Source organism: Clarias gariepinus, chromosome 22 (genome assembly GCF_024256425.1).
Source record: "Clarias gariepinus isolate MV-2021 ecotype Netherlands chromosome 22, CGAR_prim_01v2, whole genome shotgun sequence".
Taxonomy (NCBI): domain Eukaryota; kingdom Metazoa; phylum Chordata; class Actinopteri; order Siluriformes; family Clariidae; genus Clarias; species Clarias gariepinus.
Window position 1 is genome coordinate 20851871 of NC_071121.1, and position 27089 is coordinate 20878959.

The 27089-nt window shown below is 35.8% G+C and overlaps 3 protein-coding genes across 3 annotated transcripts in view; 1 reads left to right on the forward strand and 2 right to left on the reverse strand.

Annotated features, from left to right (window-relative positions):
- The first annotated feature begins 5427 nt into the window (after nt 1-5427).
- On the forward strand, nt 5428-12266 carry cd40 (CD40 molecule, TNF receptor superfamily member 5). Its single transcript, XM_053483217.1, has 9 exons — nt 5428-5560; nt 8624-8708; nt 8804-8926; nt 9094-9237; nt 10345-10435; nt 10628-10686; nt 11158-11259; nt 11392-11423; nt 11510-12266. The coding sequence occupies exons 1-9, from the start codon at nt 5516-5518 to the stop codon at nt 11753-11755; spliced, it is 927 nt and encodes a 308-aa protein (XP_053339192.1). The 5' UTR covers nt 5428-5515; the 3' UTR covers nt 11756-12266.
- Nucleotides 12267-15252: 2986 nt separating this feature from the next.
- Nucleotides 15253-17195, reverse strand: irx7 (iroquois homeobox 7). Its single transcript, XM_053483042.1, has 2 exons — nt 16553-17195; nt 15253-16318 (listed from the first exon to the last, which is right to left on the reverse strand). Exons 1-2 carry the CDS (start codon nt 16859-16861, stop codon nt 15527-15529), a joined length of 1101 nt encoding a protein of 366 aa, XP_053339017.1. The 5' UTR covers nt 16862-17195; the 3' UTR covers nt 15253-15526.
- A 6716-nt stretch (nt 17196-23911) lies between these two features.
- The window catches only part of LOC128510108 (ankyrin repeat domain-containing protein SOWAHA), a 28536-nt gene continuing 25358 nt past the window's right edge, over nt 23912-27089 (reverse strand). Inside the window, 2 exon segments of the mRNA XM_053482120.1 lie at nt 23912-24455; nt 25649-25735. Coding sequence (XP_053338095.1) covers nt 24277-24455; nt 25649-25735 — 266 coding nt within the window. The 3' untranslated portion in view covers nt 23912-24276.

Below are 27089 nucleotides of genomic sequence, written 5' to 3' on the forward strand. Positions count from 1 at the left end.
ATAATTATACCAGGGTCAAGACATATATACATTCAGTTTAAAATAATTTGTATCCAATTCCATTTTATTCCATTTTATTTTTATACGGCTCTTAACAATTGTCACAAAGCAAATGGCAAAAAAGAAAAAAAAATCCCTGAGTCAACATGAAAATGAAAACTAAAGAGAAATCAGACTCAAAAGAACCCCTCCTCGTCTGGGTAACTCCAGATACCGAGTTTATAAATCATCCCAGAATACAGGTGTAGAAGTAAAAAAACAAATAGTCATTGAGATACTGGAGCTTGGTAATGAGAGTAAAGGATTAACTTTTTTGAATTGTTTATGTTCTTTGTAATGCTATCAGTAGAAGAAGGGTTTTTTTCTGTTTATACCACTTTAGAAAGGTCTTTGGGTGTAGTCAGTCCATATGAGGAACTATGATTATTACTCTGAATGATAATGTAAAAAGTGTTAGATATTAACCAGTTTCTTGGTTGGTTATCTCAATATGTCTGTTAGGGCAGTGTTGGCTCAATCGGTTTGAGTTGTGGGTTACTGAGTTACTGATCGGGAGATCGGGTGTTCAAGCCACCAGCACTCGCCACTGTTGAGCCCTTTAGCAAGGCCCTTAACCCTTCTATCTACTTCAGTCGTGCTGTTAGCTGGCTGACTGTGTGCTCTGACCCCAGTTTCCTAACTGGGATGTGCGAAGAAGAAAAAAATTAAACAGCATACAGTTTAAATTCCATTTAAATACTTTTTTTTAACATAGTTGTTTAACAGATATAAAATGATGTTGCATCAATTTGCTGATCTTTTTTTTTATATGTTTTGTGATCTTAAGCCAGTACACTTACAGCTCCATGTAACTCCATAGAGTTTTCATTGCACCTTGTGGTCAAAATTAGGAATTGCCACAATAACTAATTGAGGCCCTTTGGGAATAGAATCTCACTGACCCATGCTTACTGTATTAACATTTTCAGTGGGGGAGAAAAAGCACACAAGGGAATTAAAATATTTTCAAGACTTTCAAGATGTTGTTGAGGAAATGCTGGATAGTAACTGTGTATCAGAAATGTATTACCCACATGGGTGACCTTATTATCCACATAAAAACTGGGGAAAAAAAGAAAGTGACCAAGAAAGAAGAAATATTTTGTACAATTTTTTTTTTTGCAGCTGGGCTTAAAATGTTGATCTTAACATGGAAAAAATGTTGAATTAAACACCATAATTGATTGTATGCCACTTCAAACAAGTTGCTAGCTGGTATGCTGGAAGACTGTATGTGGTAAAACATCAACCAATTAAAGAGTTACTTTACAGTTCACTATAGCCTCTTAACTTAATTTTGTTAGAGGCTAGGTTGTTGTCATTAATGTCATCCTTCCTCACCAAAAGTCTGGCTATGATTTTGCTAAACATGACACAAGTCATATGTACTACAAGGATTGTGAATTTTTAAACCAAATGTTTCTTATCTCCAGTGCTAACAATAGATTAGCTATCTACTGTACAGTCCCTGAAGTAAGCTAGCTTGACAGAATTTATATGATTATTTATAAATGCTAACAGTCTCAGTATTTTGCTAGCCATCTCGCTAACATCAACTAAACAAAGGAAATCCTATAGGGTTCCTTAATTATTTATATTTTAAAACAATAATATGTCAAAATAATATATGACCCTAACCTTTTACATCCTGTCATAGAAATGTTCCACCGGAGTATATCTTAGTATTTTTGCATGCTGTAGAGTCAGTTTTTGAAGCATTTTCAATGCAATCCTTACACATTTACTTTCAATATATACATATACACAGAAAATAGATTAATTGTTTAAAAGTTCAATAAACCACAAAAAAATGAAGAGACTGCAGAAAATACTTTGTAATTTCTTTTGACAAGGGCAGCGTTCAAACTAAATCAATCATTTTGAGTATTCACAAATTCATTAATTGTCTCGGGAGACTCAGAAGGCAAAAACAATGCAAAAACTGACCCTTTACATTTACATGGAATACCCTTATTCAGAATGACATACTACATTTATCTTATCTCACTTATCATATGGTATCACTCCTTTTCCTTATAACCAATGGCTACAAATGAGTATCTCTTGTGGCTATGCTGGAAATACTAGGCACAATCCGAAACTTTTGAAGGGATTTTTTTTTTAAAGCACCAACTCTGCAGAGTTGAACTGAGATATGTTGATGACGTATTTATAACAGTAAGTTATTCTGCTTTGCATTTGGGAAGTAGGATTTTTGTTTGTGTGTGTGTGTGTGTGTGTGTGTCACTATGTCCTACTTGTTAAAGTTATCGCCACTTAAGGCTCCATGAAGGATTTGACCATTGTTTTAAACAGTTTTTTGCTGATTAATTGTCTAATTGGTTAAGACAAATGTAAAGATTATATCTTAGTTTATTACATGCTCAAACACATGCTTGAACAATTAGGTATGTCCCTAAAAGTACTGAAGCAGAAAGCCTGCTTTAACTTCCTCATCAGACTGGGGAAATTCCATACTGCTTCTTGAAAATTGACGCACAGTTGTTACAGCTGTAGTATTTTTTGAGAACACGGACAAAAATGGGATTCACCGCCTTCTTGAATAATTGCTGCTACATTTTGTTAAATATGTGATAAAATATAATGTGTGTTACTGGGCCAGTAAACAAGTAAAATGAAAAAGAAATGCCTTCAAGAGAAAATAACTTTTTTATTTTTTTGTTTGATTTATTTATTCAGTTGTAGGAAAGATTAATTGATAAAAAATATTCTATTTGAAAGTGGAAAAATAACAGTGGCTACAGTATAAGTGCATCTGAACAAGAATTCATAGCCTACTTACTACCTGACACTAAAGCAAGCCCAGAAAAAAATGTAAGATACACAATGGGGCAACAATGCTATTGTCACTTGTGGGGAGTTCTAAAATTTAATAAATGACACATTATATTCACATAAGATGATAGGGTGAAAACATTAACAGTGTGATGAATGCAAACAGAATAACATAATTTTCTTCAGTATTAAATAACAAATTAGGCAAACGTCAGTTCAGTGCTCAGGCTCAAACAGCCAATTTCTTATCTAATGAAGTGATAAAATACCGTGGTATGACATTGTTCATTCATTCCTTTTCATTAAGCACTTTATCTGGGCCAAGGTCACAGTGGATCTGGAGCCTATTCCTGGAAAACTAGGTATAAGGCAGGAATATGTCAGGGATGGGTCTAGCATAGGACACACCTATGGCAAATTTAGAGAAGCTGGTCCACATTTCTTGGGAGAAGGAAAACCTGTGAATAGTGTGCCTGTCCTGAATCATTCCTTCATTCATCTTCAGTCAGTGATTTATTATTATTCTCATCCAGAGAAACACTTGTAAGGTCACCATGCATTCACAAGTTCAGTCAGTCATTTCAACTTAGGAAATATTTAGAGTAGCTAATCCACCTTTCAGCATGTTGTAGGGAGTTAAGAGAAAACTCCCTAAGAGTATAATCAAAGGAATCCCACTTGTTAAAACGGCAAGATCAAGTAAAACACCACACAGACAGTAACTTAGCTCGGAATTGACATAGGGCACCAACTACCTACAATTCCACAATGCTACCTGTAAAAATTATTATATCATAAATAATGAGCCCTAAAGTCCTAAATGATTTGTTCATTCATTCGTTTACCTTCAGGAAGGTCAAAGTGACAGCGGATTTGGAGGAATACTGGGAATGCTGGTCATACCAGAATAAGTAGATTTTTTGGACAATATTTTTTTTACAGTGGCACCTGTCATAGAATGAGATATACAGTAGTAGGTAGCAAATGAACAGGCAATTCTCAAAGTTCTGCTGGATGCAAGGCAAATAGGCAAGCTTAAGGAGCTGAGCAAATTTGAAAAGGACTGTAAAGGCCCAAACTGTAATGGCTAGGTGACTGGTCAAAAACATCTTTAAAATGGCAGGTCAGGTTGCCAATGTTGATACCTGTCCACCAAAAAAAAAAAAAACACCCAAAAAAGCACACTAGCATTAGAACTGAGCAATGGAAGAATGTGGTCTTGTCTGATGAACTACTGTTGTATGTGCATTACTTGTATGGTGAACAGATAGCACCAGGATGCACTATGGGATAAAGCCAGAGGCAGTGGAATGCTCCGGACAATCTTCTGTTGCGAAATGTTGGGTCCAGGCATTTATGTAATTTTGACACATACAATCAACCTAAATAATGTTATAGAACAAATACACCCCTTTATGGGAATGATATTCCCAAGTAGGAATGTCCTCTTTATTCAGCCTTTGTTCAGGAATAGGTGACATTGAGTTCAGAGTGGGGTGGTATTGTGACTTGGTTAGAATTGTTGCTCGTTGCTCGTTGCTTGTCCGTGTTTGATTCCAGCCTCGTGTCTATATGCATGGAGTATGCATGTTCTCTCCATGCTCTTCTCAAAGTCCAAAGACATGCAATTATTCCCAAATTTTCCCATAGTGGTGTGTATATGAGTGTCTGCGATGAATTGGCACCCACGTCCAGGGTTTACCCCACCTTGAGCCCTAAATCTCCTGGGATAGGATTCAGGCCCCCGTGACCCTGTATACATGATAAATTAGAATGGCAAATATTTGAGAGTGACTAAGTGAGGTCAAAGTGTTGACTCAGCCTCTAAATTTTGCAAATCTCAACCAGATTGTGCATCTGTGAGCTGTGCTGGACAAACCAAGCTTATTTATGCAACATACAGAAATTAAGGATTTGCATCAAAGAATACAGCTGCCTGGTAGCTTAGTGATTAGCACCGTCCCCTTGCAACTTTAGGATCCTAGTTCAATTCCCTCGTTGTGTCTGTGTGCATGGAGTTTGCATGCTCTCCCCGTGCTTGCTGGCTTTCCTCCAGGTACTGTGGTTTTCTCCCACAGTCCAAAGACATGCAGATTAGGCTAACTGGCAATCTCAAATTATTGTAGTGTGAAAGCATGTGTGAATGTTGACCAGAGGTCCTGCCATGGTTGTGGAAATAATGGAAATAAATACAATAGAAATCATCGTTGGCCCCCATGGTGCCTAGCTGGACTACAGTGGTTCCTAGATGGATGGATAAATTTTAGAAAAAAGGATTTGCTTTAAGAATAAAAGATTTATTTTTGTGGCACAAGAGAGAATTAGACAATATTAGAAAGGTGGTTTTAAAGATTTGGCTGGTTTTTGGGGAAAGGTCAGGATCAAACACTTCGTGGAAATTCCGCAGAGAGTAACATGTTCACCTGGAAAGAAAGATGGGAATAAAATGTTGACATTTTCTCAGCCAAACTCCACACATGAAAATAACCTAAGCTTTCTGGGAACGATGAGCTTTGGGGGAAAGAGTCACGTGGTCTCGACAGGGAGGGGCGCAGAAATCCCCTTCAGTTTGCGCGTAGGGGGCGTGTCCTAGCCAACAACTCAACTGAGAGACTGACGGTTTTTTACCTCACAACTGCTCGTTGTGTCCTCAGAGTACCTTTAGCTGCTTTCACTCGCCATGAAAGAGCAAAAAATGCATTTTCAAAGCGTCTTCGTTTTTTTGGTAAGTACGTTTTAGTGTTGTGCATTATTATTGGCACCCCTCGTTGTTTTAAATTGCGCAGTATACGATATCCTTGTTTATGGGTTGTTTGTTTCATTTGTAAAAACTGCGCGCTGTTATTATACATCAACTGCTTACATTTATCATAGTACAGAAGATGATATTTATGGGTTTAATTAGTGTTAATAAAAAATAATCTCGCTTGGTGAATGAGTTTCGGTTTCGTTTTCCTGACGCAGTGTTATATAAGACTAGCGTTAAATAAACGATATCTAAAAGCTACACCTCAGTTAGACACAATAACGTTTATTAATGTTATGCAAATCTGGTAATATGCTATTAATATGGTATGCTGTTTTGAGAAAGAGATTGAGATAGAGAGACCCTTGAGGTTGGATTGCCAGTTCTGTAAGAATATTCGGGACTTTCCGCTGAGACACCGCAGACTAGTGTTTACATGGTCCTTTTTTTTCTTCTTCTTTTTTACAGTACATGTGAGTCCACAATATATTGCGGACATTACGAATATAATCCAATAGAGGTGGAAAAAGTACTGAAAAATGACACTGCTGATAATGATGATACTGTACAACGCTTAAAGATTGATCCTCTGTATGTTACCCTGGATATAACTTACAGTATTTCACTGATCTACTAAGGCAGAGATTGGGAATAAAAGAGTTACGTCATTTTCAGTGGGCGTGGCAAGCCATAACATTAAAATCTTTTAACTGTAAATCTACCAGTGCTTTGGGTTCCTCTTGTACCCCTGGGTGTGGCTCTGCAGGACATCTGGGGGTGTGCTGTGGTGTCTGAGGTTGTAGTTTGTGGGGTGGGGCCACTATGGACTGCACTTGTTTGTCCGGTGGGTTCTTGATCAGACTGGGCGTCAGTGCCAGGTCAGTGCACCATGGCCAAGGCTGACCTTTTTGGTTAATTGTGCAACTAGTGATCGACTGGCTTTGGTCCCCACAGGCCACCGTGATCCTTATTGTATAGCTGTTGATTGATGTTGTTCAGTTCACCTGGTGTTAATGTTATGGCTGATAAGTGTTTGTGTGTGTGTGTGTGTGTGTGTGTGTGTGTGTGTGTGTGTGTGTGCAACATATATAAGAAATATCTGTAATGTGGACTGTGTATAAGGTGATGGACATGGAATGTCCCAGAAAAAAACACCCTGCAGAGGATGTCAGAAACAATAATAGAATAGTATTCTTTCATATTCTATTATATTCACATTGCTGTTGCATGAAATTACTTTTGTTAACGGTTGTGGACATTCTAAGCATAATAGGCGACAAAAAATGGTCATTAAATTCCACACTTTTTCCCTGAAATTCAGAATAAGAGAGTTAAGTGCTCAACTTAAACTGTAATATCCCTATTCTAAAAAGCTGATTCTTATGTTGTTCTACCTGATTTTGGCATTTCTGGACTTACAGGTATGTGGTAGATACCAGTGTAATCTTCCTAAATTGTGTGGTCCAAAGTAAAGCCAGATAATGTCACCAAGCTGGTGAAACTTGCCTTAACAAGTCTTTCCAACATTTTAATTTGTTATTTATACCTTCTAGAAAGGCAAAAAAAGAAATTTCATTGTTTTTGCCTACTTCAGCATGTAAAGGCCTGTTGCTCAGGTAGGATCAGGTTCACTTAAAGTCAAGTTTTCCACCGCCGTTTGTGCACTATATCCAAAGGTTTGTGGACCCCTAATCCCTATGCATTAAAAAAACATCCTATTTCAGATGTAGTCCCCTCTTTACCTGTTATAATAACTTTTACTCACCTAGAAAATTCATGATAAGTATTTTAAAGGTTTAAATAAAAATAATCTTTTCTAGTGGAAATGGAGTTAAGTGTAGTTAAGTCTTCAATATAAGAAACACTCAAGTGACGTAGAAATAAGCTAACCTGTGAGTATGTTTTAGGAAAAAGATATTTTGATCAAGGAAGCAAAATTACCTATATGGTATTGCATTTGTTGAGTCTTTCTGACCATTTTGCACATAATGAAAGGAGTCCAAGAGAGAGCATCTTAATTTAAATACCAGTCGCCTCTGCCTGTGTGTTTATACTCAACCATACAATAAATTGAACTTTTATGAAGTTAAATTGAAGTTAATGACTCTAAACTTTTATTTTGATCATCACAAAACTTGTTATGGGATCAAGTGCATCTTAAATCAGTGTGATTAAAATGTCCTGTAAGCACTCTGGTCTGAATCGAATAGAGAAGTAAAGATGAGCATGACTGTCCCTGTTAGGCATAAGAGGAAGTGTATTTGTGGTTTTATGAGGGTGTTTCACCAAAAAAACACAACATTTTTGTTAAAAAACGACTACCTCATTCTTAACACTGGTTTGGTGCATGTGCTAGCCATGATTCACTAAGAAATGTACAGTAGCATAGAGATCATGATGCTACAGCACCCAGGAGGCATGATTGCTTTATGTGCAAGAAACATGAGATACACATGGTACATGAGGGATGGTCTTTTGTTTGCTACAAGTCTATTATGAACTTATGGGACTGCAGATGTACATGCAGATTGTTGATGCCCGATCGGACCTTGCACATCACATCCCTGTACTATGATAAGGGGCTGTTCAGTCGAAACAAACCTGAAACTGGCCAGGAGGAGGCTAGTGATGATGTTTTTATATTGTTTTTAATCCTTCTCATGACCTCAAACTCATTTTAAAATAAAAAATGTTTGTTTGTTGCACAACAAAACTTAACATTTGTTCCAATTTACTGGCATGACTCACTACAAAAACACAACCAAAGTTTGATTCATCTATTGGGACAAAACTGTGGCAATTTAAGTTATACTGTTTTGCTAAATCATCCAAATTTCATGCTGATATAACCGAAACAGTTTTGATATATATTATAATATATAAATCCTTGTGACTCAAAGAAACAATGCACAAGATATTTTTGATCAGCTTCTAACACTTGTTGCTTTATATCTATTTTGCTGTGAGACTGTTTATATGTGTATGTTGATCTATGATATAAAAGTTTGTCCTGATACTTGACTGGTGTCAAATATTTTCTAGGTTTTGTCTGTTGTTGGTGCACAGTTATGCGATGAGACATTAGAGTATGAGAAGGATAATGAGTGCTGCAAAAAGTGTGATCCAGGTAAGATCTATTTTTTAGATTATTTGCTCTATTGTGAATTAAACAAAGTCTGTTTTTATGTTTGGGATTAATACATTTTACTAACTGTCTACTAGGTACAAGAATGAACCAAGGCTCGAGCTGTAAGGATCCAGTGTGTGAACCCTGTAAAGAAGGGGAATATCAGGATGCTTACACTAAGGACTCTCAATGCAAACGCCAACCAATCTGCGATTCCAGTGAGTCTACATTGACAAATTTAATCAATGTGTAAGGAGTAATAATCAGTGGAAATCACTGCCTATGTTCCTGTCTCAAATTTGTTATAATATTATATTAATACATATGCTCTTAATAAAAAAATGTCTTCATGTTTTGTTTACCTATTTCCTTTTCATTTGAACAGACCTAAATTTACAACAACCAACACAAAGCAAAAAAGAATTATCTGAATGTGAGTGTGTTCCTGACCATCACTGTGCTGACACAGAATGTGTTTCTTGTGTAAAAAACACAGTATGCAAACCAGGCGAAAAAATTAGTAAATCTGGTAAGTACTTTACATATTGTGTGTTATATGACTGAGCCATCTTGAATTACAAGGGCAATTCCATGCATCTTACCATGATAAAAAAAGGAGGCACAATTAATTGGGTTCTCACCAAGCCAAACACGCATCTGTGACTACATACAAGTTGACTGAACATTAACTTAAAAAAGACCAGAAAGAAGTCAGCAATAATTACTGATTTAATAATGTCCTAGTTGGCTTTTTTAAAACTGTTTCAAATTCACTATTCAAGCATGCAATGCAAAAATGTCACAAAAACCAGGAAAGACCACAGAGTTAGAAGGTGTGTTCAAACTTTTGACTGGTAGTGTATTATGCTTTCTGTAGTTGTCTTCAAAATTCATAGAGTTTGTAGGAAGCCTGAACTCTCTCATACACATTTGTCCATTTAACATCACATCCATAACACTGATAAAATGCTATATTTTTTCAGGAAGTAAATTTTTTTTAAATAATTTTTCTGTGTTTTATCTTGTGTTAAAAGTTATGCCAATTAATTCACTGATCCTAAGCTTTTCCATGCTATGAGGCTTTTTGTTTACCAATATGATTATCCATAATGCTGCATGGAACTGCTCTTATAATAATTATTATATTCTGTTATTTTATTTCTATTTTGTTGGTATAGTCTGAATAAGTAATCCATTTAATAAAATTATTTTGAGACCTGTTTTAGGCAGATTTTATGGAAGACCGTAAATAATTATTTTCATGGCTTTGTACTTCACATAAAATGCTGCTGTTACATTTTACACATTATAACTTCATGTTGATACACACCTTTAAAATGTAGTTTAATGAAGTGTACTTGCAGCAACAGTAATAATTGAGACGTAAAGAATGAATAAATAGAATTATTTTAGTTCTTAGTATATAGGACTTAAAGCACCATTTTAATGACTTAACTGTGAAAATACATGGTGTCAAAAAAGTCCAGCATTTAATTAGAGAAATAAAAAAAAAGAGAGAGTTGTTAAGAAAGAAATGTTCAATATTGTCATTTTTGTCACAAGTAACAAATGAAATTTGTTGGAATTATAAAAGCAAGTTACAGGAGATCTTATGCTTATGTTTTGGTCCTTATAGCCACCAGAAATACAGACACAGTGTGTGAACCCTGCGCTAATGGGACATTTTCTAACCATGAGTCAGCGTTAACCTGTACACCTTTGACAATGTATGTTTACAATTTCTTACAATTATATATTACATATCTATAACAGAATATTATTTGCTTATTATTTTTATATTATGTACTGTATCTCATTTATACTATTATGTGGTTGCAAATCTATTATAAAACTGACTTTTTTTTAAACAAAATGCTAGGCTCTAAAGTTGTGATATATTCTCACTATACTTTTCACAGATGTAATTCAGAATTCAAAGAAGTTGCTTCAGGCTCTTTAATATCTGACAGAACCTGTGGTATGTACAGATATATTCCTTATACCTTAATTGGTTTGTTAAGGTCATATGACAAATCACTGAGTGGTGTCGTGTAGACTTAGGGAAATGAAAAATGGGTGGAAACAACAGACTGGAGATGTCCCTAATTTAGTATCACTTCCTTTATTATGTGTCATACTTCTAAAAAAGGCACAAACACACAGCTGCAGTGTCTCAAATGAACTTTTAGTTGAACTGTCTAGTGTAAGTAATTCAGCCATCACCACTGATGTAACGAATGGTCTTGGTACAATAAGCTGTGCTTCTCTTAAAGCTCTGCTGGACTAATAAATATGCTATTTGGACAAATTGAGGCAATAGTAATACACTGTGAGTTTAGACATGAGGTTTAAATATGTGAATTTTTAGAAAATAAGTTGCTAAGACTAAAAAAAATAAATAGAGTTATTAAATGCAATTTTGACGTGTACTTTTTTTTTCTTCTTATAGAGAAGGTGAAGGGTAATGGCACGGCCATAGCTTTAGGTGTTATTGTGCCGTTGGTCTTGCTGCTGGTTTTGGCAGTTGTTGGCTATTTTTTCTATAGAAAAGGTAATGCATATATGACCGTATCACACACACAAACATACATACTCTTTCTATCTATTTGTGTATCTAAATCTATGTAAAAAAAGTAATCTAAACTATTGACTTAATTTAAAACTCTTATTTTGTTGAAAACAGGCAAAATAGAAACGCTATCCTTTGTGGAAGAGGTATGGAAATTTTTTTTTAACTTATCCAGATATATTTTTATAATCCAGATATGCCATTTTTTAACTCGTATGTGTTTCTTTTCCAGTTACAGGGTTGTCCAACTTGGTGCATAAAAAATACCCATCAAGCTGTTCAAATTGACACAGAGGTTGAACAACCTGTGCAGCATATAAATCAACCACAGGAGGACACTGAGGATCTTTTAAAACTCGATATTCCCTTAACCCCAGGCGTCTCTGAAAATGGAATGCCTGTCATCCAAGACCACAGTAAATCTTCACTCCTTTCTCAGACTGAAACAGGACCAGAAGAATTTTCAGACGATTTGTAATGAACTCATGCTGTCATACAAAAAACTAAAATTTGTCATCAAACCTCATGTGCATTAACACTGTTAGCAAGTGCTAAATAGAAATGAAATAGTTGTCATGCTGCTCTTGATATGTGAAGTAAATCATGTGTAATGTGGTGTAACATGCAACACCGTTCAAATCAAACATCTTCTAATTGCTGATTTTGTATTTACTATACACGTAATATAAGAATTTTCAGTTAGCACAACTTTAATGATTGTTAGCATGACATCATGACTGGAAGTTAGAAAGATTAAATCAGTTTGTATGAGAACTACAGATCAGGATTTGGATTGCACTACTTTTTTGTTCGTTTGTTTGTTTCTTTGTTTAGTTATCTTAACCAGGTAATGTCCTAATTCTCTTTGTAATTGAATGTTGATATTGTAAATTTGTGCACATATTTGATCATGTAATGTAAAATGGGAAAAAAAAACTTTGGTTTATGTCTGCCATTCTAATTTCTGTATAAATTCCTTTTTTAGTGTATTTGCATGAAACAAGTATTTTTTTTATATAATCAAAAATTAGTCTGACTCTTCAATTATGTGAGTGTGTGTTTTCTCGTATAGTGGGTTAACTCATACCACTTCAGAACATACCCAGTGTCTCTGCAGCACTACACTGGATAAGTGGTATGGACAAATGGATGAATAGAAGATTATCCAGTGTATGCTGGGGAAGATTCCTCCACATGAGAGTGCTGTTTAAAATCACAGTCTACTTGCAAAACTGCATGCTGTGGTCCTAAATATGCTATCTTAAACATCACAGCAGGAATAGGAATAGACAAGAGCACATCTGAATCTGTCTCAAAGTATAAAATCTCTGTCTCTGAAGTGTCCCAGGATATATTTTAGGCATTCTGTAAAGCCAATGTGTTTTTAAAAATTGCTTTAGTGCATACTAAATCTATGCTACTATGTTGAAATGTAAATCAAGAAACGAAGCAGTCAATATTTGTTATGACAGCTCTTTGACCTCAAATGTTTCATATAGTTCATATCAGTTTAAACCAGCCAGTGTTTACATTCCGTATAAGAATATCAATGACTATACAGGTTTTCTAAGCATTTTAAAAATCTGTAAACAATTTTTTCTGCTTTTTTTACATACTTCCCGATGGCTTCTATTATGTTCTAATAATAATAAAATTGTTTTTTTTTTCACTAATAAACAATGCTAAAAACATCTAATAAACATTTACATATTTTATTTATAAAAATGCCAATGAATTTTTCATAGTACTGTGTATGGTTTTTTTAAATTATTTTTCATATGAATAAATTTACATGATGTTTTTTTTTAATGGCTGCCCTTGTTTTCACTGCTAAGATTAAATGCAGGATTTACAGTACTCTATCTGTGTGGAACCCTGTGAATTCCCCAAATATTAAAATTTCTGCTGCATAATTTCTATTAGGTGGGTCAGCAAATAAAATATGTGCACAACTGGTCAAAATGTTAAGTTCAGATTGGGCTCTTAAACTGACTCCTTTCAAAGAATAAGCTCTAGACTCTCACACTGATATCCAGCCTTTAACAGGATAAAATGTTTCCTGAAGATAAATGACTGGCAAGCAAACAATATTGGATTATAGGGAAACATTTTATTATTAGAAAACGTGTTACTGTGAAATATAAGTTAAGTTTAACATTATAAATCCACTGCAACACTTATTAGGATAAAGTGGATACTGAAGGTGAATGATGATGACATGATAAAGTCAAGGTAGGCCTCAAATGAGTGCTAAAATGTCTTTAAGATTATATGACAAATTTAGTACTACTAAACATTCCAAATGACGATATAAATGATTCTTTAACGTTTAGAAAGCTTGCTAAAATAAAATTCTATCCATCCATACATCTTCAACCGCTTATCCAAAGTCGTATTTTCGTAGTCGTAAGTATTTTCGCGACACCCATGAAAATAAAGTAAAATAATTCAATTATACAAAAGAACTTCTGTTGTACTCTATGATTAACAAAGTGTCAACACAGCAAATTAAGTAAAGTAAACCCATATTTTGGGAACAGCATGATAACATTACGCTTTATTTTCCCACCTTTTAAAGCCCAAGGCCTCAGGCAGTCATGTTTAGACTAGGATCACATCTCATCTGGGCCACCTGTAAAAAAAACAGGACCAGGTGGATAACCAAACCCAGTGTCTTTGCCATGCACGAGTGCCAAAGAGAGCCTGCGCATTTCAAACCCACTCTGTTTTAGCACCCAGGAGTTTTCTCATTATCCCTGGATTAGCAGGCCACAGGGCTTTGAATTTACATGGAGACCTGAATAACTAACATTGCAGAGATCTTCCCTTACCCCCTTCTTTCAAGATTAAAAAAAAAGGTTTTCTTTGACTTAATCCTGTTGATGTGTTTGTGTGTGTTGTGTGTGATATGTGCCAAAGGGCACCTTTGAAGCAACTAATACATTAAATTATCCGTTTAGTTTAATGGATAAGAATCTATTGTGATATTAAGTGTAACTTTTTTTTACATGTTTTTGTTTACATGCTAATTCACAATTTATTTATCTAATTTTGCACCATATTTTCTCAGATATAAGAATTGTAGTGCAAGGTAGATCACTAAAAGTACCTAATTTTTGCTTTTAATATGCACATTTTACCTAATAATAATAATAATAATAATAGTAATAATAATAAGGTTTAAATATTTTTTTAATATAGCTATATGTATTTTTTTAAAATATGATTATTATTATTTTACAGTCTCCAAGAAATGACTACCAAAAAATGATGCCCTTTTGATGATTTCCACCTCATCAACAAGGTTTGGTTCATTTATTTCTAGGAGTGTAGCTATTAATAAACTATGTTAATGGATATATTAAGTATTTCTATAAATGTTGAAAGAACGAGAAACTGCATCTGCAAAAAAAACATGCATGTGTGTATTGTGCGGTAGCTACATGCATTACAGGAATGTCTTTTTTGCTCTGGGAAATTCCACTTGATTCCTTCTTTGATGAGCTTTAATGTCTAAAAAAAAAAAGTAGGGAAAAAAGAGAGGGTCTGTCACCAGCCTGACAGATTTAAAGCAGATAATAGTTAATTATCACCCAGCAAGACGAAACAGTTTGTGTTCTTAATCCTCACTGCTCTGGATTGTTTTAACAGATCAACACTAGATATGCAAATCCTTTAATGGTGGTGTTTTCCCACAAAACATAAAAGCAAAACACCCACCAAAACACCCCCCGGAGTTTTAGAGATGACCTGAAATCCTGTTTCTACAACAATATTGAATTTTTTTTGTATCTTATCTGCCTTTGTTTAAGCATGCATATATCTGTGCTTTATTTATCCATCATGTGGATAACAATATAAATTACATAGTCATTCTTTATTATTAATATTATTATTATTATTATTAATACTATTATTATTTACTTTCTACAAAATTCATTTCACTCAAACGTAACCAAGATGTTTCAATTCCAGATGTTTTATTTTAGCAAAAATAATGAATCATAGTCATGTAAAGGCATTTTATAATTTACATTGTGTACAACAAAATAAAATTTACAATTTATTTACAAGAATTTCAAGCTCGTTTGGTTTGACACCAGGCATCACTTGACTGTAAACTTCAGGACTAAAGGGTCCAGAAAATAGATATAAAAAGTTTAGCACAGAGTTCAGCTCTTGGGGTGTAGCAGTGTAACAGTTCAAAAGTGCAAACATCTGCATTGCATGAGTTGCATTAACAGGGTAACTAACTCTGTTGAAGGAAGTGTGCAGAGTAGGTTGGAGGCAAGTAGCTGTTCCTGGACGCCCAGTTTGCCCACCATTTGCTAAAATCTTGGCACTGCTCGTTGCTTTTCTTTACTGGAGTATCGGAAGTGGCTGTTTCTGCTAGAGACCAGATTTTCGGTTTCAGTCCATTTGCACTTACTTTACACTCCTTACTCGCCGATTCGCACCCAGCCTCGCTGCTTCCGCTCGTAACTGCCGCGGAGCCGGATGTGTCACCCTGTTCCTGGACCCTGGTGCGCTCGAGCTCTTCCGTTAGGCGCGTGTCACCTGGGCGCGGAGACGCGCTCTCCTGCTCCTCAACATCAACATCAACAGTCTGAGGATCGATGTCAACCTCGTCATCCGAGCATCGATCTTTCTGCAAGGAGCCATCATCATCATCGTCTTCTTCTTCTTCTCCCTCGCTCTCTTCAGCTTCCTCATCTTCATCGCTCTTGGCTTTAGACGCCCAGCTGACCCGGTTCTCCTTCTTGAGGCGACGGCGCGCGTTGGCGAACCAGGTGGACACCTGCGTCAGGCTCATCTTGGTGACGATGGCCAGCATGATCTTCTCGCCCTTGGTGGGGTAAGGGTTTTTCAGGTGCTCGCTGAGCCAGGCTTTCAGCGCGCCGGTGCTCTCTCTGCTCGCCACCTTGGCCACGCGTCCGGGCTCATCCGCCACCACCGCTCTGTACGGGGAGAAATACGCGCTGCCGCGGCTCAGCAGAGCCTGGTGATAAGGGGATGCGGATTTCAAGTCGTATGAGCTCCCCTAAAAAAAACAGATAAGACATCAGTTTAGTGGTGTAATTTTTTTAAATAACCTTAAGTAAGTTTTATGTAAATCTTTGCATTCTTTCTTTGTACCGTGCGTAAAAACCATACAAGTAAAAAAATTAAATATTACTTCAGGCAAGTGAATCCTAAATCACACTTGCACATCTGTCTAGCAAATAAAATTAGGAAATTCACTGTGTACATGTCCAACTTCAATCTTAAAACTTACCATGTGCGACATGTGTCCAGAATGTGGGAACGGAATGAAAGTGTATCCCGGTATTCCTGAAAAAGGCACGGGCATCCCGGCCATGGCAGCAAGGTGAGGAGGAGGAGGCTGCTGGACCCCCGGCGCACAGCCCAGCATCTGATATCCAGCAGACATGGAGACGCTTCTGTCCACAAAATAGTGAGCAAATCCGTTTGGAGAAGCAGGCATCCTTAAAACCTGAGCATTGGAGTTGGAGTGATCACTCTCTGAGCGCACCAGACCGCTTTTATAGAAGGAGCTACACCAGGGGGCGGGGCTTACTGACATGACTGACAGTTGTACTCCAAAATCCCGTGAGCTTTCACTAGGACTGAAATCCCTTCAAAGGAGAATTCCGCTGTTCCTTTTAACGGCCTCTAAAAAGCCATTAAACACACGATACTTATCTGGGTCCTGCGATCTGCATTGTGCCAGAGATAAACAGTAATGCCTTATTTGAAATTCACGTTATTGGAGATAAGGCTCCCTTGCAGGATACCATTTAGGTCATGATATTGGTCAGTGCATTACAAATTTAAATGTAAATATTAAACATGTATATTGCAACTATACATGGTGCAGGGTTTATGCTTGAAATAAATATGGTGTTGCTAGAAATGAATATATAACAGCCTAAGTAAATAATTGCATGTATAAACTTTTAAATAATATATGGAGTTTTGCTTTCAAGCTATATATTGAAATAATAGATATATATAAATAAATATAGCACTAATAAATATATATAAATAAATATAGCACTAGGCCTACAAATCCGGCACATTAGCTTAGAATAAACTTTTTCCCCTCTGAATCATACTGAGATTGTTTCATCTTTGTGTCTGAGCAGGACTATTAATGGGAATTTGATTAACAACACTGTGTCATGGAGAGTCTGACACCTTGCAACAAGCTGGCACTAAAGCAGAGTCGTAAACTTGTAAACGTAACGCTTTAACAGCAGGGGAATAAACTTGTCTAAACATGACCATCAATACCGATAAAAATGATTTATCCATTTTATTTATCTTGGTGTTTTTCTTTGCCATTTTTCCGGTTTTCTTTGCCTGTTCATCTTAACAAAGTCCCAAAATAGCCACCCTGCTATTATCAATTATTTGATGATGATGACGACGATGATGATATATTATTATTATTATTATTATTATTATTATTATTGTTGTTGTTGTTGTTGTTTATAGTCAGTAGTCAGTCAAACAATTCGGTCATACACATATCCAAAAACACAATTTACCTTCCTGTTTTTGTGTATTCTGTGATACTCAAGATTATATCATTTATTCTTGTAATATTATCTTGTCATAATTTATTTGAAGTAATATATTTTACTTTAATAATCAGCTGTAATTATATATCTTATATGTTACATTATATTTAACATTTATATATATATAACATTTATACACACACTTTTTTAATAATAATAATAATAATAAAAGATTTTTAAAAAAAGAAGACGAGATTACGGATACAGGTCAAGCTACAACATTACTATTTAGTGTATCCTTTTAATATTATTCACCCTTGTGTAAAAAAATGTAAATAAATGGATTTATCATTCTTTTTTATGTTGTTGTTGTGAAGAAGGTTTTAGGTAAATGTTGTGAAAAATGTATATATAGTTTGCATGGTTGCTTTTAATGTGAAAACTATCCTGGATGCAGTGAGCAGAGGTGCTTTGATGAGACGAGGTGTTGTTTTCGTTCAAAGCGCACCGTTTCGGTTGTTGTAATTAAATCGGTCTAAGTGAAACAGGTGTTGACTAATGTATATGATAATGACAGCAGAACAGATGCTAATGCGGCATTGTTCAAGCGGCGCAGATAAGATTAGAATTCCTAAACATCCATGCGAATAGCACTGCCTCAAACCCCTGCGGAGAAAAGCACAGCAAACAAGCCCAAATATACTGGCTCACATTTCACACGCACGTTTCACCAGGAAAACCGTAAAGAACTCAGCATTCTGCTCTCATAAAGTGCGCGAGCGATTCGGATAAAGCTTGTGTAGTCAGGACATATAGGCTATACCTCTACAGATTCTGAAATATGAAAACAAAATTTGCTTTACATTCTAGGAAAAAAATTACATTCCGTGTAAAAAAACAAAAATATTTTGATACTTTTTAGATCATACACATTACTTCATTACTTCTCTTTGATATTGAATACAATGTAACAGTCTGAAACCCAACTATATTAATGGGATTTAAAATATCTTTTAAAAACAGTGAGTGAGTTTAAGGATGTTCATAAGCAAATTTGAGCAGTGTGTACAATGGCCTGAACAGTGAGCAAAGATCAGGGATTATTCTACAAAAAGCTCAGGGCAACGACCATTGTGGACATCACACATGGCTCTGCTATCTTTTCTTCCTCCTTTCTCTGATTGCACACAATGCAGGTGTTACTCAAGCTCCAACAGGTCAAGTTAACACAGTTTGCCTAAAGGATGTTACTCGTTTGCAAAGAGCGTAGAAGAGAAACATGTACACTATTCACAGTGACATCTAAAATTTAATGGATTTATTTATTTATTTTACATTTGTTTTGTTTATAAACTGACAAGAAGAATCTCCAGATTTTATTTACAACCAATTATCTTTTGTGTGAAAGAGACTGACCTTGTCCTTTTCACTGCTTTATACAACCATCCAAGGAACATCAAATTATTATAGCGTTAATGAAATAAGTCATAAATCTGTAAGTAAAGCTCGTTAAACCAGTTGTCTTTGATAAAATAAACAATTTGATGAGGCCTGCCATTTGTATTCCTATTCAAAATAGCCTACTTGAAAAAGAATGACCTTGCCAAGTCAAATTGAGAAGAACAGACCACAGTATGTATGGCCTAATGAGCAGATAATGATAGTGGCCAAAAGGTGTGACTTCATTTAGTGGCCCCTGCATACCACTGAGATAACAAAAGGCTGGAGCATGTCATTAGGATAGACTATAGTCTTGGACTGAATAAGATCAGCTAACAAAAGCTTGAAGGGAATCCACAGAAAGCATTTAACACTTAACACCTTGTCCATGTTAGTTTTTCTTTCCGAGCTAGTTCCATGATTGCTGTTGAGGAAATACTTAATCTTATGAAACACACCTAAAATTTAATGCTGAATGCATAGTGTGAGCTTGATTTGATATCAGTTCAAAGAAATTTTACATTTTTTAATTCTTTTTTTCCCCTTTTGTGGATCTTCCCCCTATGCCAGCTGTTTTGCAGGCTCATATACAGCACTGCAATACGCTGTATACAGCCTACTACATACAAACAGAATGCACTCTGATGGGAAATTTGTATTTTAATGAGTGCATTTTACAAATCATATATGAGCATGAAATTAAATTGTAACTAATGCTCGGCTACTATCAAGAGAGACAGTTTTTTAGTCCTACCCACCTCACTTCTCAAATACTGGCTCCCCAGGAACTCCTATAATGTCCCAAACATTTGAAAATGGCTTATAGCGAGGTCAGGAATGTGCGTGGGTTGTAAGAAAAAATTCCAGTCAGGTTTCTGTAATGTGAGGTCATGCATTGTCCTGCAAAAAAAAAGAAAAAAAAAAAAAGAACGAGGGAACAACTGCAGTGTGCTCCATGCCGCCGACCCCTGCATTCATGGATGTACAGCCTTCTTTACACTATTCGTTTCACTGGGCCAAGCATCTTATTGCCATACTGTTCTTCTGTAAATGTCAGTTTTATTAGTAAATTTTTTATGAGGTCAGAAAAAATCATCACAATTCCTGTTTTGACCTGTGGATCCCCTATTATTTGCCTATATGGAAAGCCATGACACCATTGCTATAAGAACATGAATAAAAGGTCATGAATTGTTAAGGTATTTCTTGTTCATTTTTTTCTTAAAACAGATTTTCTTGGAGCACATTCAGCAGAACAACGAACAAATATGTATAATTTTGCTATGCAACATTTACAGGTTTAAAGATAGTATAGAGTGATTTGAGACAATAAAAGTTTCTTTTCGGTGTCATTATTATTGAAACCAGTGCTTATCGTTTACTGTTTCACTGGGAAACTGTTTTCCAATAATTTTACACAAGTCATTGGTAAGAAATTTTGCTTTAAGAATCTAATCGATCAGATCAAAATTGAAAACTACTGTATTTCCCTTCAGCCCCCTCCTATTCTCCACTGGAAGCACTAACAGGATTTACAGAGACCTCAGTCCCAAATGGAGGCCTGTTAGCATAGCGTGAATGTTATCAATGCTGTCCCACCTCTTCGCTATCAATTCTCCCCCTCCACCTCCAGCCCATCTTTTGTCATTTCTCTTATCAGCCCTACTCCATCACTCCTTCTAACAGAGTAGTGGCACTGTAAGTGAACCACCAATGGGAGGATGGCTTTGTTAGAAGATCGAGCGGGTCCTGCCCCCCGCTCCCTCTCCTGGGTGTGATTTGATTGACGGCCCCTGCGTGGGGTGAGTGACAGGTGGCATTCGTTAGCCTGTGACAAACACTGTGGGCCTGACTCATGCAAAGTCCCTGGTGACGTGTGTATGCGTGAGGGTATTTGTGTGTGTGTTAGATTAGGATAGGTCAGTATTCCCTAATGTGCCTGATTATCACAAAATACTCTATTAAATTTATTTGTTTACAGCTTCATATGCCTGATTACTATTTTGAATATGAAAAAAAAAATCCAATGCGCCATGTCTTAATATTCACACTTCAAATTTAGAAGTCAAATTCATGTCTTTCTGGTTTATTCTCATGTTGTAAGTATTATATATTTTTTTACTTCATCTGATTAATAGTCATGTTTGATCAAATGCTTGTGACCAATGTGTGTACAAGCATTAATACTGATGACTTTAAATGAAATGTGAAGAAATACCAAACTATAATACAAAAGGTATGAAATATAGCATAGACAGGAATATACTTGTTTTTATATATACACACTTTTACATTATTATTTTTCATTTCAAACTTTATTCTTAGTTTAAAACTTTTATTATCTGGTAATTAAAAAATATTAAGCATTTCACTGCCATGTTGTACTGTGTACAAACTAAATAATCATTTGAATTTAATTATCGTAATTGTATAATTATAACGAGAAAAAAAATCGTGTTTAAATTCAGTTCCATCTCATTTTGAAACATTGAACCTAATTCTATGTTTAACTTTATCCTAACCAAGTTGCTGCAATGTGAAATTTTTGCTAAACCCTATTTTTTTCCCTGATTTGGTCCTCTAGAATTTGTTATATTCTGGATCTCTTTTCTATCACATGACAGAAATCTAGTCTGACAGGATGAAGTGTGTCTTTTCACACCCCTACAACAAGCAAGTACATGTCCTGGAGGGTTACCATGTTAGCCTAATAAATATCTTTTTTTTTTTCCACACAACAAGATCACCTGTTTCATCACAGCAGCCAAGAATGTCACATGGCACAGCAAGAATCAAACCTGGCACTAAGCAACACTTTTCCATAAATGACATTCTTTTAATGTTATATAGAGAATAAATCGAAATGGAACACAAAAGTTTTACATATAGGAAATAAAAACATCCTGGCATATGTACATATATGTGTATGTATATGCATATGCAGCTGTCAAAATAGGGCATCATGCTGAATGTGGCATTCTAAAATGACTAAATTAAATTCTGTAAATTCCTAATTTTAATCAATATTACATCAATGCTACAATATTTGATAGTAACAGATTTCGGTAACGCATTACATAGTGAAGTGCATGTGGCGCTTAAAGACTGACCCGCAAGTATCTTGGGATTGAGATTGCCAAATGTACATTTATGCAGCCGTTTTCTCCCACCTAGCGCTCACAATCAATACCTGGGGTGCTTGTAAAGCATCTGTGATGTGACATCTACATTTTAGGCTATTTGTAAAACAAAGGCTACAAGGAAGCTGGAGGCCTCAGGCCCTCGGTTTCACCCCCTCCCTTCCCTAGTACAATAGCAGGCCAGGAGTGCATCAGTAGGGAGCAGCCCTCACATGGAAATGAGCAACCAAACCAACAATGTAGCGCCTAATCTCTTCAGAGAGCTAGGAGTCAGTTACACACAGCAGTGTGGACCTCTCTGTGCATTTGACTACAACCAATACCCCCCCTCCCCCCCAACCACCACCATCACCACACACACACACACACCTTTCCTCTGAGCACATACACACACATATACACTCTGACCCCCTTCGTGTGCAGCCACAGGATCCCCTTACACACAGGTCAGATACAAGCTAGAACAGAAAGAGTTTGGGTGTAAAAGGCTCGAGGGGGGTGTTCTAGGCCCCTCAAAGCACAGGATTAGAGCTAATGTGGCCTCCCTGGGTCCTAATCTCTTCAGAGGGGCGATTTTGTTTGAGGGCTGCAGGGCAGTCAGATAAGTATCTATTACAGCAAGTCCTTCTTATCCTCCCAACATCCATCCATTCCCCCCCCCCCCCCACCCGTTGGAAAACGAGGCCCCAAAAACCACTCGCATGTCCACCCTCTCAGCCCTCTGATACCTCCAAGCCGCAAAAGCAAGTGCTGCCCTTTTTAGCGGCTAAGCTGGAATTAAGGGCTCAAGCCTTATGGAGGGCCAACAGGGCCCATATTTACTCCATCTGGGGAGCTCAAAGCCGAGCGATTGAGGTGAATCAAAGGCAGGTTGAAAAGAAAAGAGGAAAAAAGGCCTTTTCTGTCTTGCCGATTAGCTGAGGGGAAGGTGGGAAGCCGTACAGAGACCAGAATGGGAGATCTGATATGGTGTAATCTTGTTAGGATCAACCATGAGTGGGATGAAAAGATGGAGAACAGCATTTATTATTATTATTGTAAGTGATCAGGAATTGACTGGGAAAAAGAAAGCACTCAAAACCCATGATACCCGTAATTCTTTAACTGACACTGTGTAGTCTTTTCTTGATATTTCTCTAATAGTGAATGTTTGCTTTCTTTATTATTTGAATAACTGTTCATAATTTAGTGAATTTATTTTATTAAAAAATATGTTTAATCAAGAACTTGGCAAGAGCATGTTTAACCTGGTCATTAGGTAGAAGTGCGCTGATTATCGACAATGACAGCTTAACAATCAGCACAAACCTGAGCCAATGTAGACAAAACGCCCAAGTATGAAAAATTAGACTTTTTATTCATGTCAATTTGAAAAATATGCACTGCAACATTTATGAGCACTAAAAAAAAGGCAACACATTATACACTTACAGCATAAGGCACAAATGAATGGTCATCTTTCTGGCAATATTCTAATCATAGAAAATACCTATGGCACAAATTTTTGTCAAGTTAAATGAGATATCACTGTTACATGAACACCATTTACAGTAAATGGCAAATAAACTGAAGTATCCAAAATAAAATAAATGTAAAAATAGTCATGTAATGCTTAAAAAACAGCAAAATGTGGTTCTTTAGTCTTAGAAAGCATGTAGCAGCATTGACACTTTCGTATATTTTTTTTCATTAACAGAATTTCTTTTTAATAGGATAAATATTTTTATTAGCCAGTATGACCTTAAAAGGAAAAAAAGCACAATATAAATCAAACAATATATTTGAATATAAATGCTAATTAAAAAATATATCATATTTGTGTGTAAAAACCAAACACTATTTCCACAAATGTTTACACAGTAAAAAGGACTAATTGTACTGGTTGTGGCGAGAGTTCAGCGGGAGAACTTTCTGGGTCTAAAGGCAGGGACGATGAGCTGGTGCGGGACGTTCCTCTCCTCCGGGATGGGTGCCAGGTCTTCAGCAGAACCCCATTTCTTCCGCGAGTGAAACAGAGATGTTAATTTCCTGTTGCGGCGCTCGGTCACCTGCGCTGGGCTGTGGTATCCGGCATCTTCAGAACGAAAAATAAACTACTCAAAACCAGCAACTTATATTAGTGATGATGTGCGAATCACAGGGTTTCACATCCCCCCCGCCCTGTAATTCTGAAAGCAGCTCAGTTTGGCTTTAGTGTGCTTTTTATTATATATTAAAATATATTTAATTAAATATAAATTTATTTATATATTAATGCTTTCTATCTGCAGTAAAAGTAAATTTTGTCTAATTTTATGAGTATGTTTGAATACAAATAAAAAAAATAATAAATCAATAACTTAGCTAGCATAATTTTTTTCTATTATTAAAGGGAACTATTACTTTAAAAGAATAAATAACATAGAAACAATAAAACAGTGGATAACTTTAATAAGCAATAATCTGTGACAATGATATACAGTACTGTCATACTGAAATCCTGAAATGTTTTTTCCTCTTATAGCAATTTACTGATGACTTTAATTTATTATTATTAAAGTATGAATATTATTTATTATTATTAAGTCATATTACACATTAATTTAAAGCTACATTTAATCTAACAATGTATATGGCATATGTTTTCCAATTTTTCTTTGTAGGTTGTGATTATGTAAGGGGTGTTCAAGTCAAACTGGGACTTGTGATGAGATTTCTCATTAATGAAGGTGTAAAACCATTGAACATTTACAAAAGACTTCAGGCACAGTACGGTGATAAGACTTTTTATCACTTTAAGTAAGTGGGAAGATCTTTGAAAACTGACAAAGACTGATCCTTAAAAACTGACAAGGACATTGGAAAATGGACACACAATCATGTTTTTGGCAATTAAAGGAGTTACTGAAAGGCCAGCGTTTTAGGCAGTTCGATCATGGCTCCGACGTACCTTTATACCTTGATGTTATCTGAACACTAGTGGCCACTGGGTTAAGTGCATTAGTGTAGCAGGGAATTATATAGAGAAAAAAATTACATTTTTACTCTCATAACTGTGTTCTGTTATTCTTGACAATCAAAAGTCTTAGTTTGACTTGAACACCCCTTGTAAAAAATAGATAGTATGAGAACAAGTTATAGGTGCTTTATAGAAAAATGATCAACACTTCCTGACCAATTAGAACAGAGGTTTCACCATCACTGTTCTAAAAACAAGCACATTACATAAACAAAGCTCAATACATAAATAAAGACACTGAGAAATTCTGTATGACTGGGATTACTCACTCAGATCACTGCTCTCCTCTGCTTTCTGTATATTCAGGTAATGAGATGCCAAGTGACCACTGTAGTCCCGCACATTTTCCTTAGCACCTGAACACAGAGCATAAAATAAACATTTTATTATTATTCGTAGTAGTACTGTAGTAGTATTTGTAGTATTAGTAGTAGTAGTAGTACCATTTTTATTCATTTTTCTTTAATTATAATGTATGTGAGATTGCCACAGACAAACATTCTGCCCTTCACAAAGGAAAACACTGGTTTATAACAAAAACCTAATGGAAGCTTTTGGGCCTAATTTTTTGACACATTTAAAAAAATCCTCAATAAAATTATTAACAAATTAAAAGATATTGAAATATTAAATTCTTATTTAGTATTCAGTATGAATGCAGATCAATTCCTGCTTTCTGTTTCACCCAAATGAGGATGGGTTCCCTGTTGAGTCTGGTTCCTCTCAAGGTTTCTTCCTATTGCCATCTCAGGGAGTTTTTCCTTGCCACTGTCGCCCTCGGCTTATCATCAGGGACTATCTGAGTATTTTAATTCATACACATTTACATTCCATACAAACGTAAATATTTCTTTTAAATGTGTAAAGCTGCCTTGCGACAATGACAATTGTTAAAAACGCTATACAAATAAAAATTTAAAAATAAATTGAATTATTTATGTTTGATCATAAGGTTTTAATTATTTTTTCTTTGACAACAAAATTGCCTTAAATTCAGTTACTTTTATTAAATTTTAATCATAAAGCACTTTTAACAACAAACATGATTTTTATAAGTCAGTTCTGAACAAATTCAGGATATAAAACAACTATATACGGAACTGTGCAGTAGCCTTGGGCCATCCCTTATTTCTTTATATTTTGCTTCCAAAGAGGCAGACTTCTTTTATTTTTAATGCAGTCTTGAGAAATAGTTCTCCTGACTTTCCGAAAGACTTTTCTAGCTGTCATTTATATAAAGTTTTTGTCTCTCATTTTTAGTCCAGTCTGTACCTGATCAGTTACAGAGGAATGTTTTTATTTGTTATACCACACAGTAACATTTCAATCTTTTAAGCATTTTAAGAAGAGAGGGAAATGAGGTTGCCGCTGAGGTTGTCACATAAAGAGATTTTATTTTTTTTTAAATTCTATCTTTAAGCACCTTGCAGCCTATTGAAGTCAAACATTGGTTACCATTTCTTTATCTTACTCTCCATCATGATGGCAAGAAACAACGACCTGAGATGACATGAGAAAAAAAAACGTAAGAGAAACCAGAGGTAAAAGAGAACTTGTGCTGAAAGGGTGGTACTGTATAATAATGCGACCATAATAAATCCCGGGATATGAGGACAGAAGTGCTACTGTATAACAGGAAATGTGTTTTAGTTTGGGGTTACCAATTAACCACTAATTCATAGGAAAATTGTATAACAGTGATACCAGTGT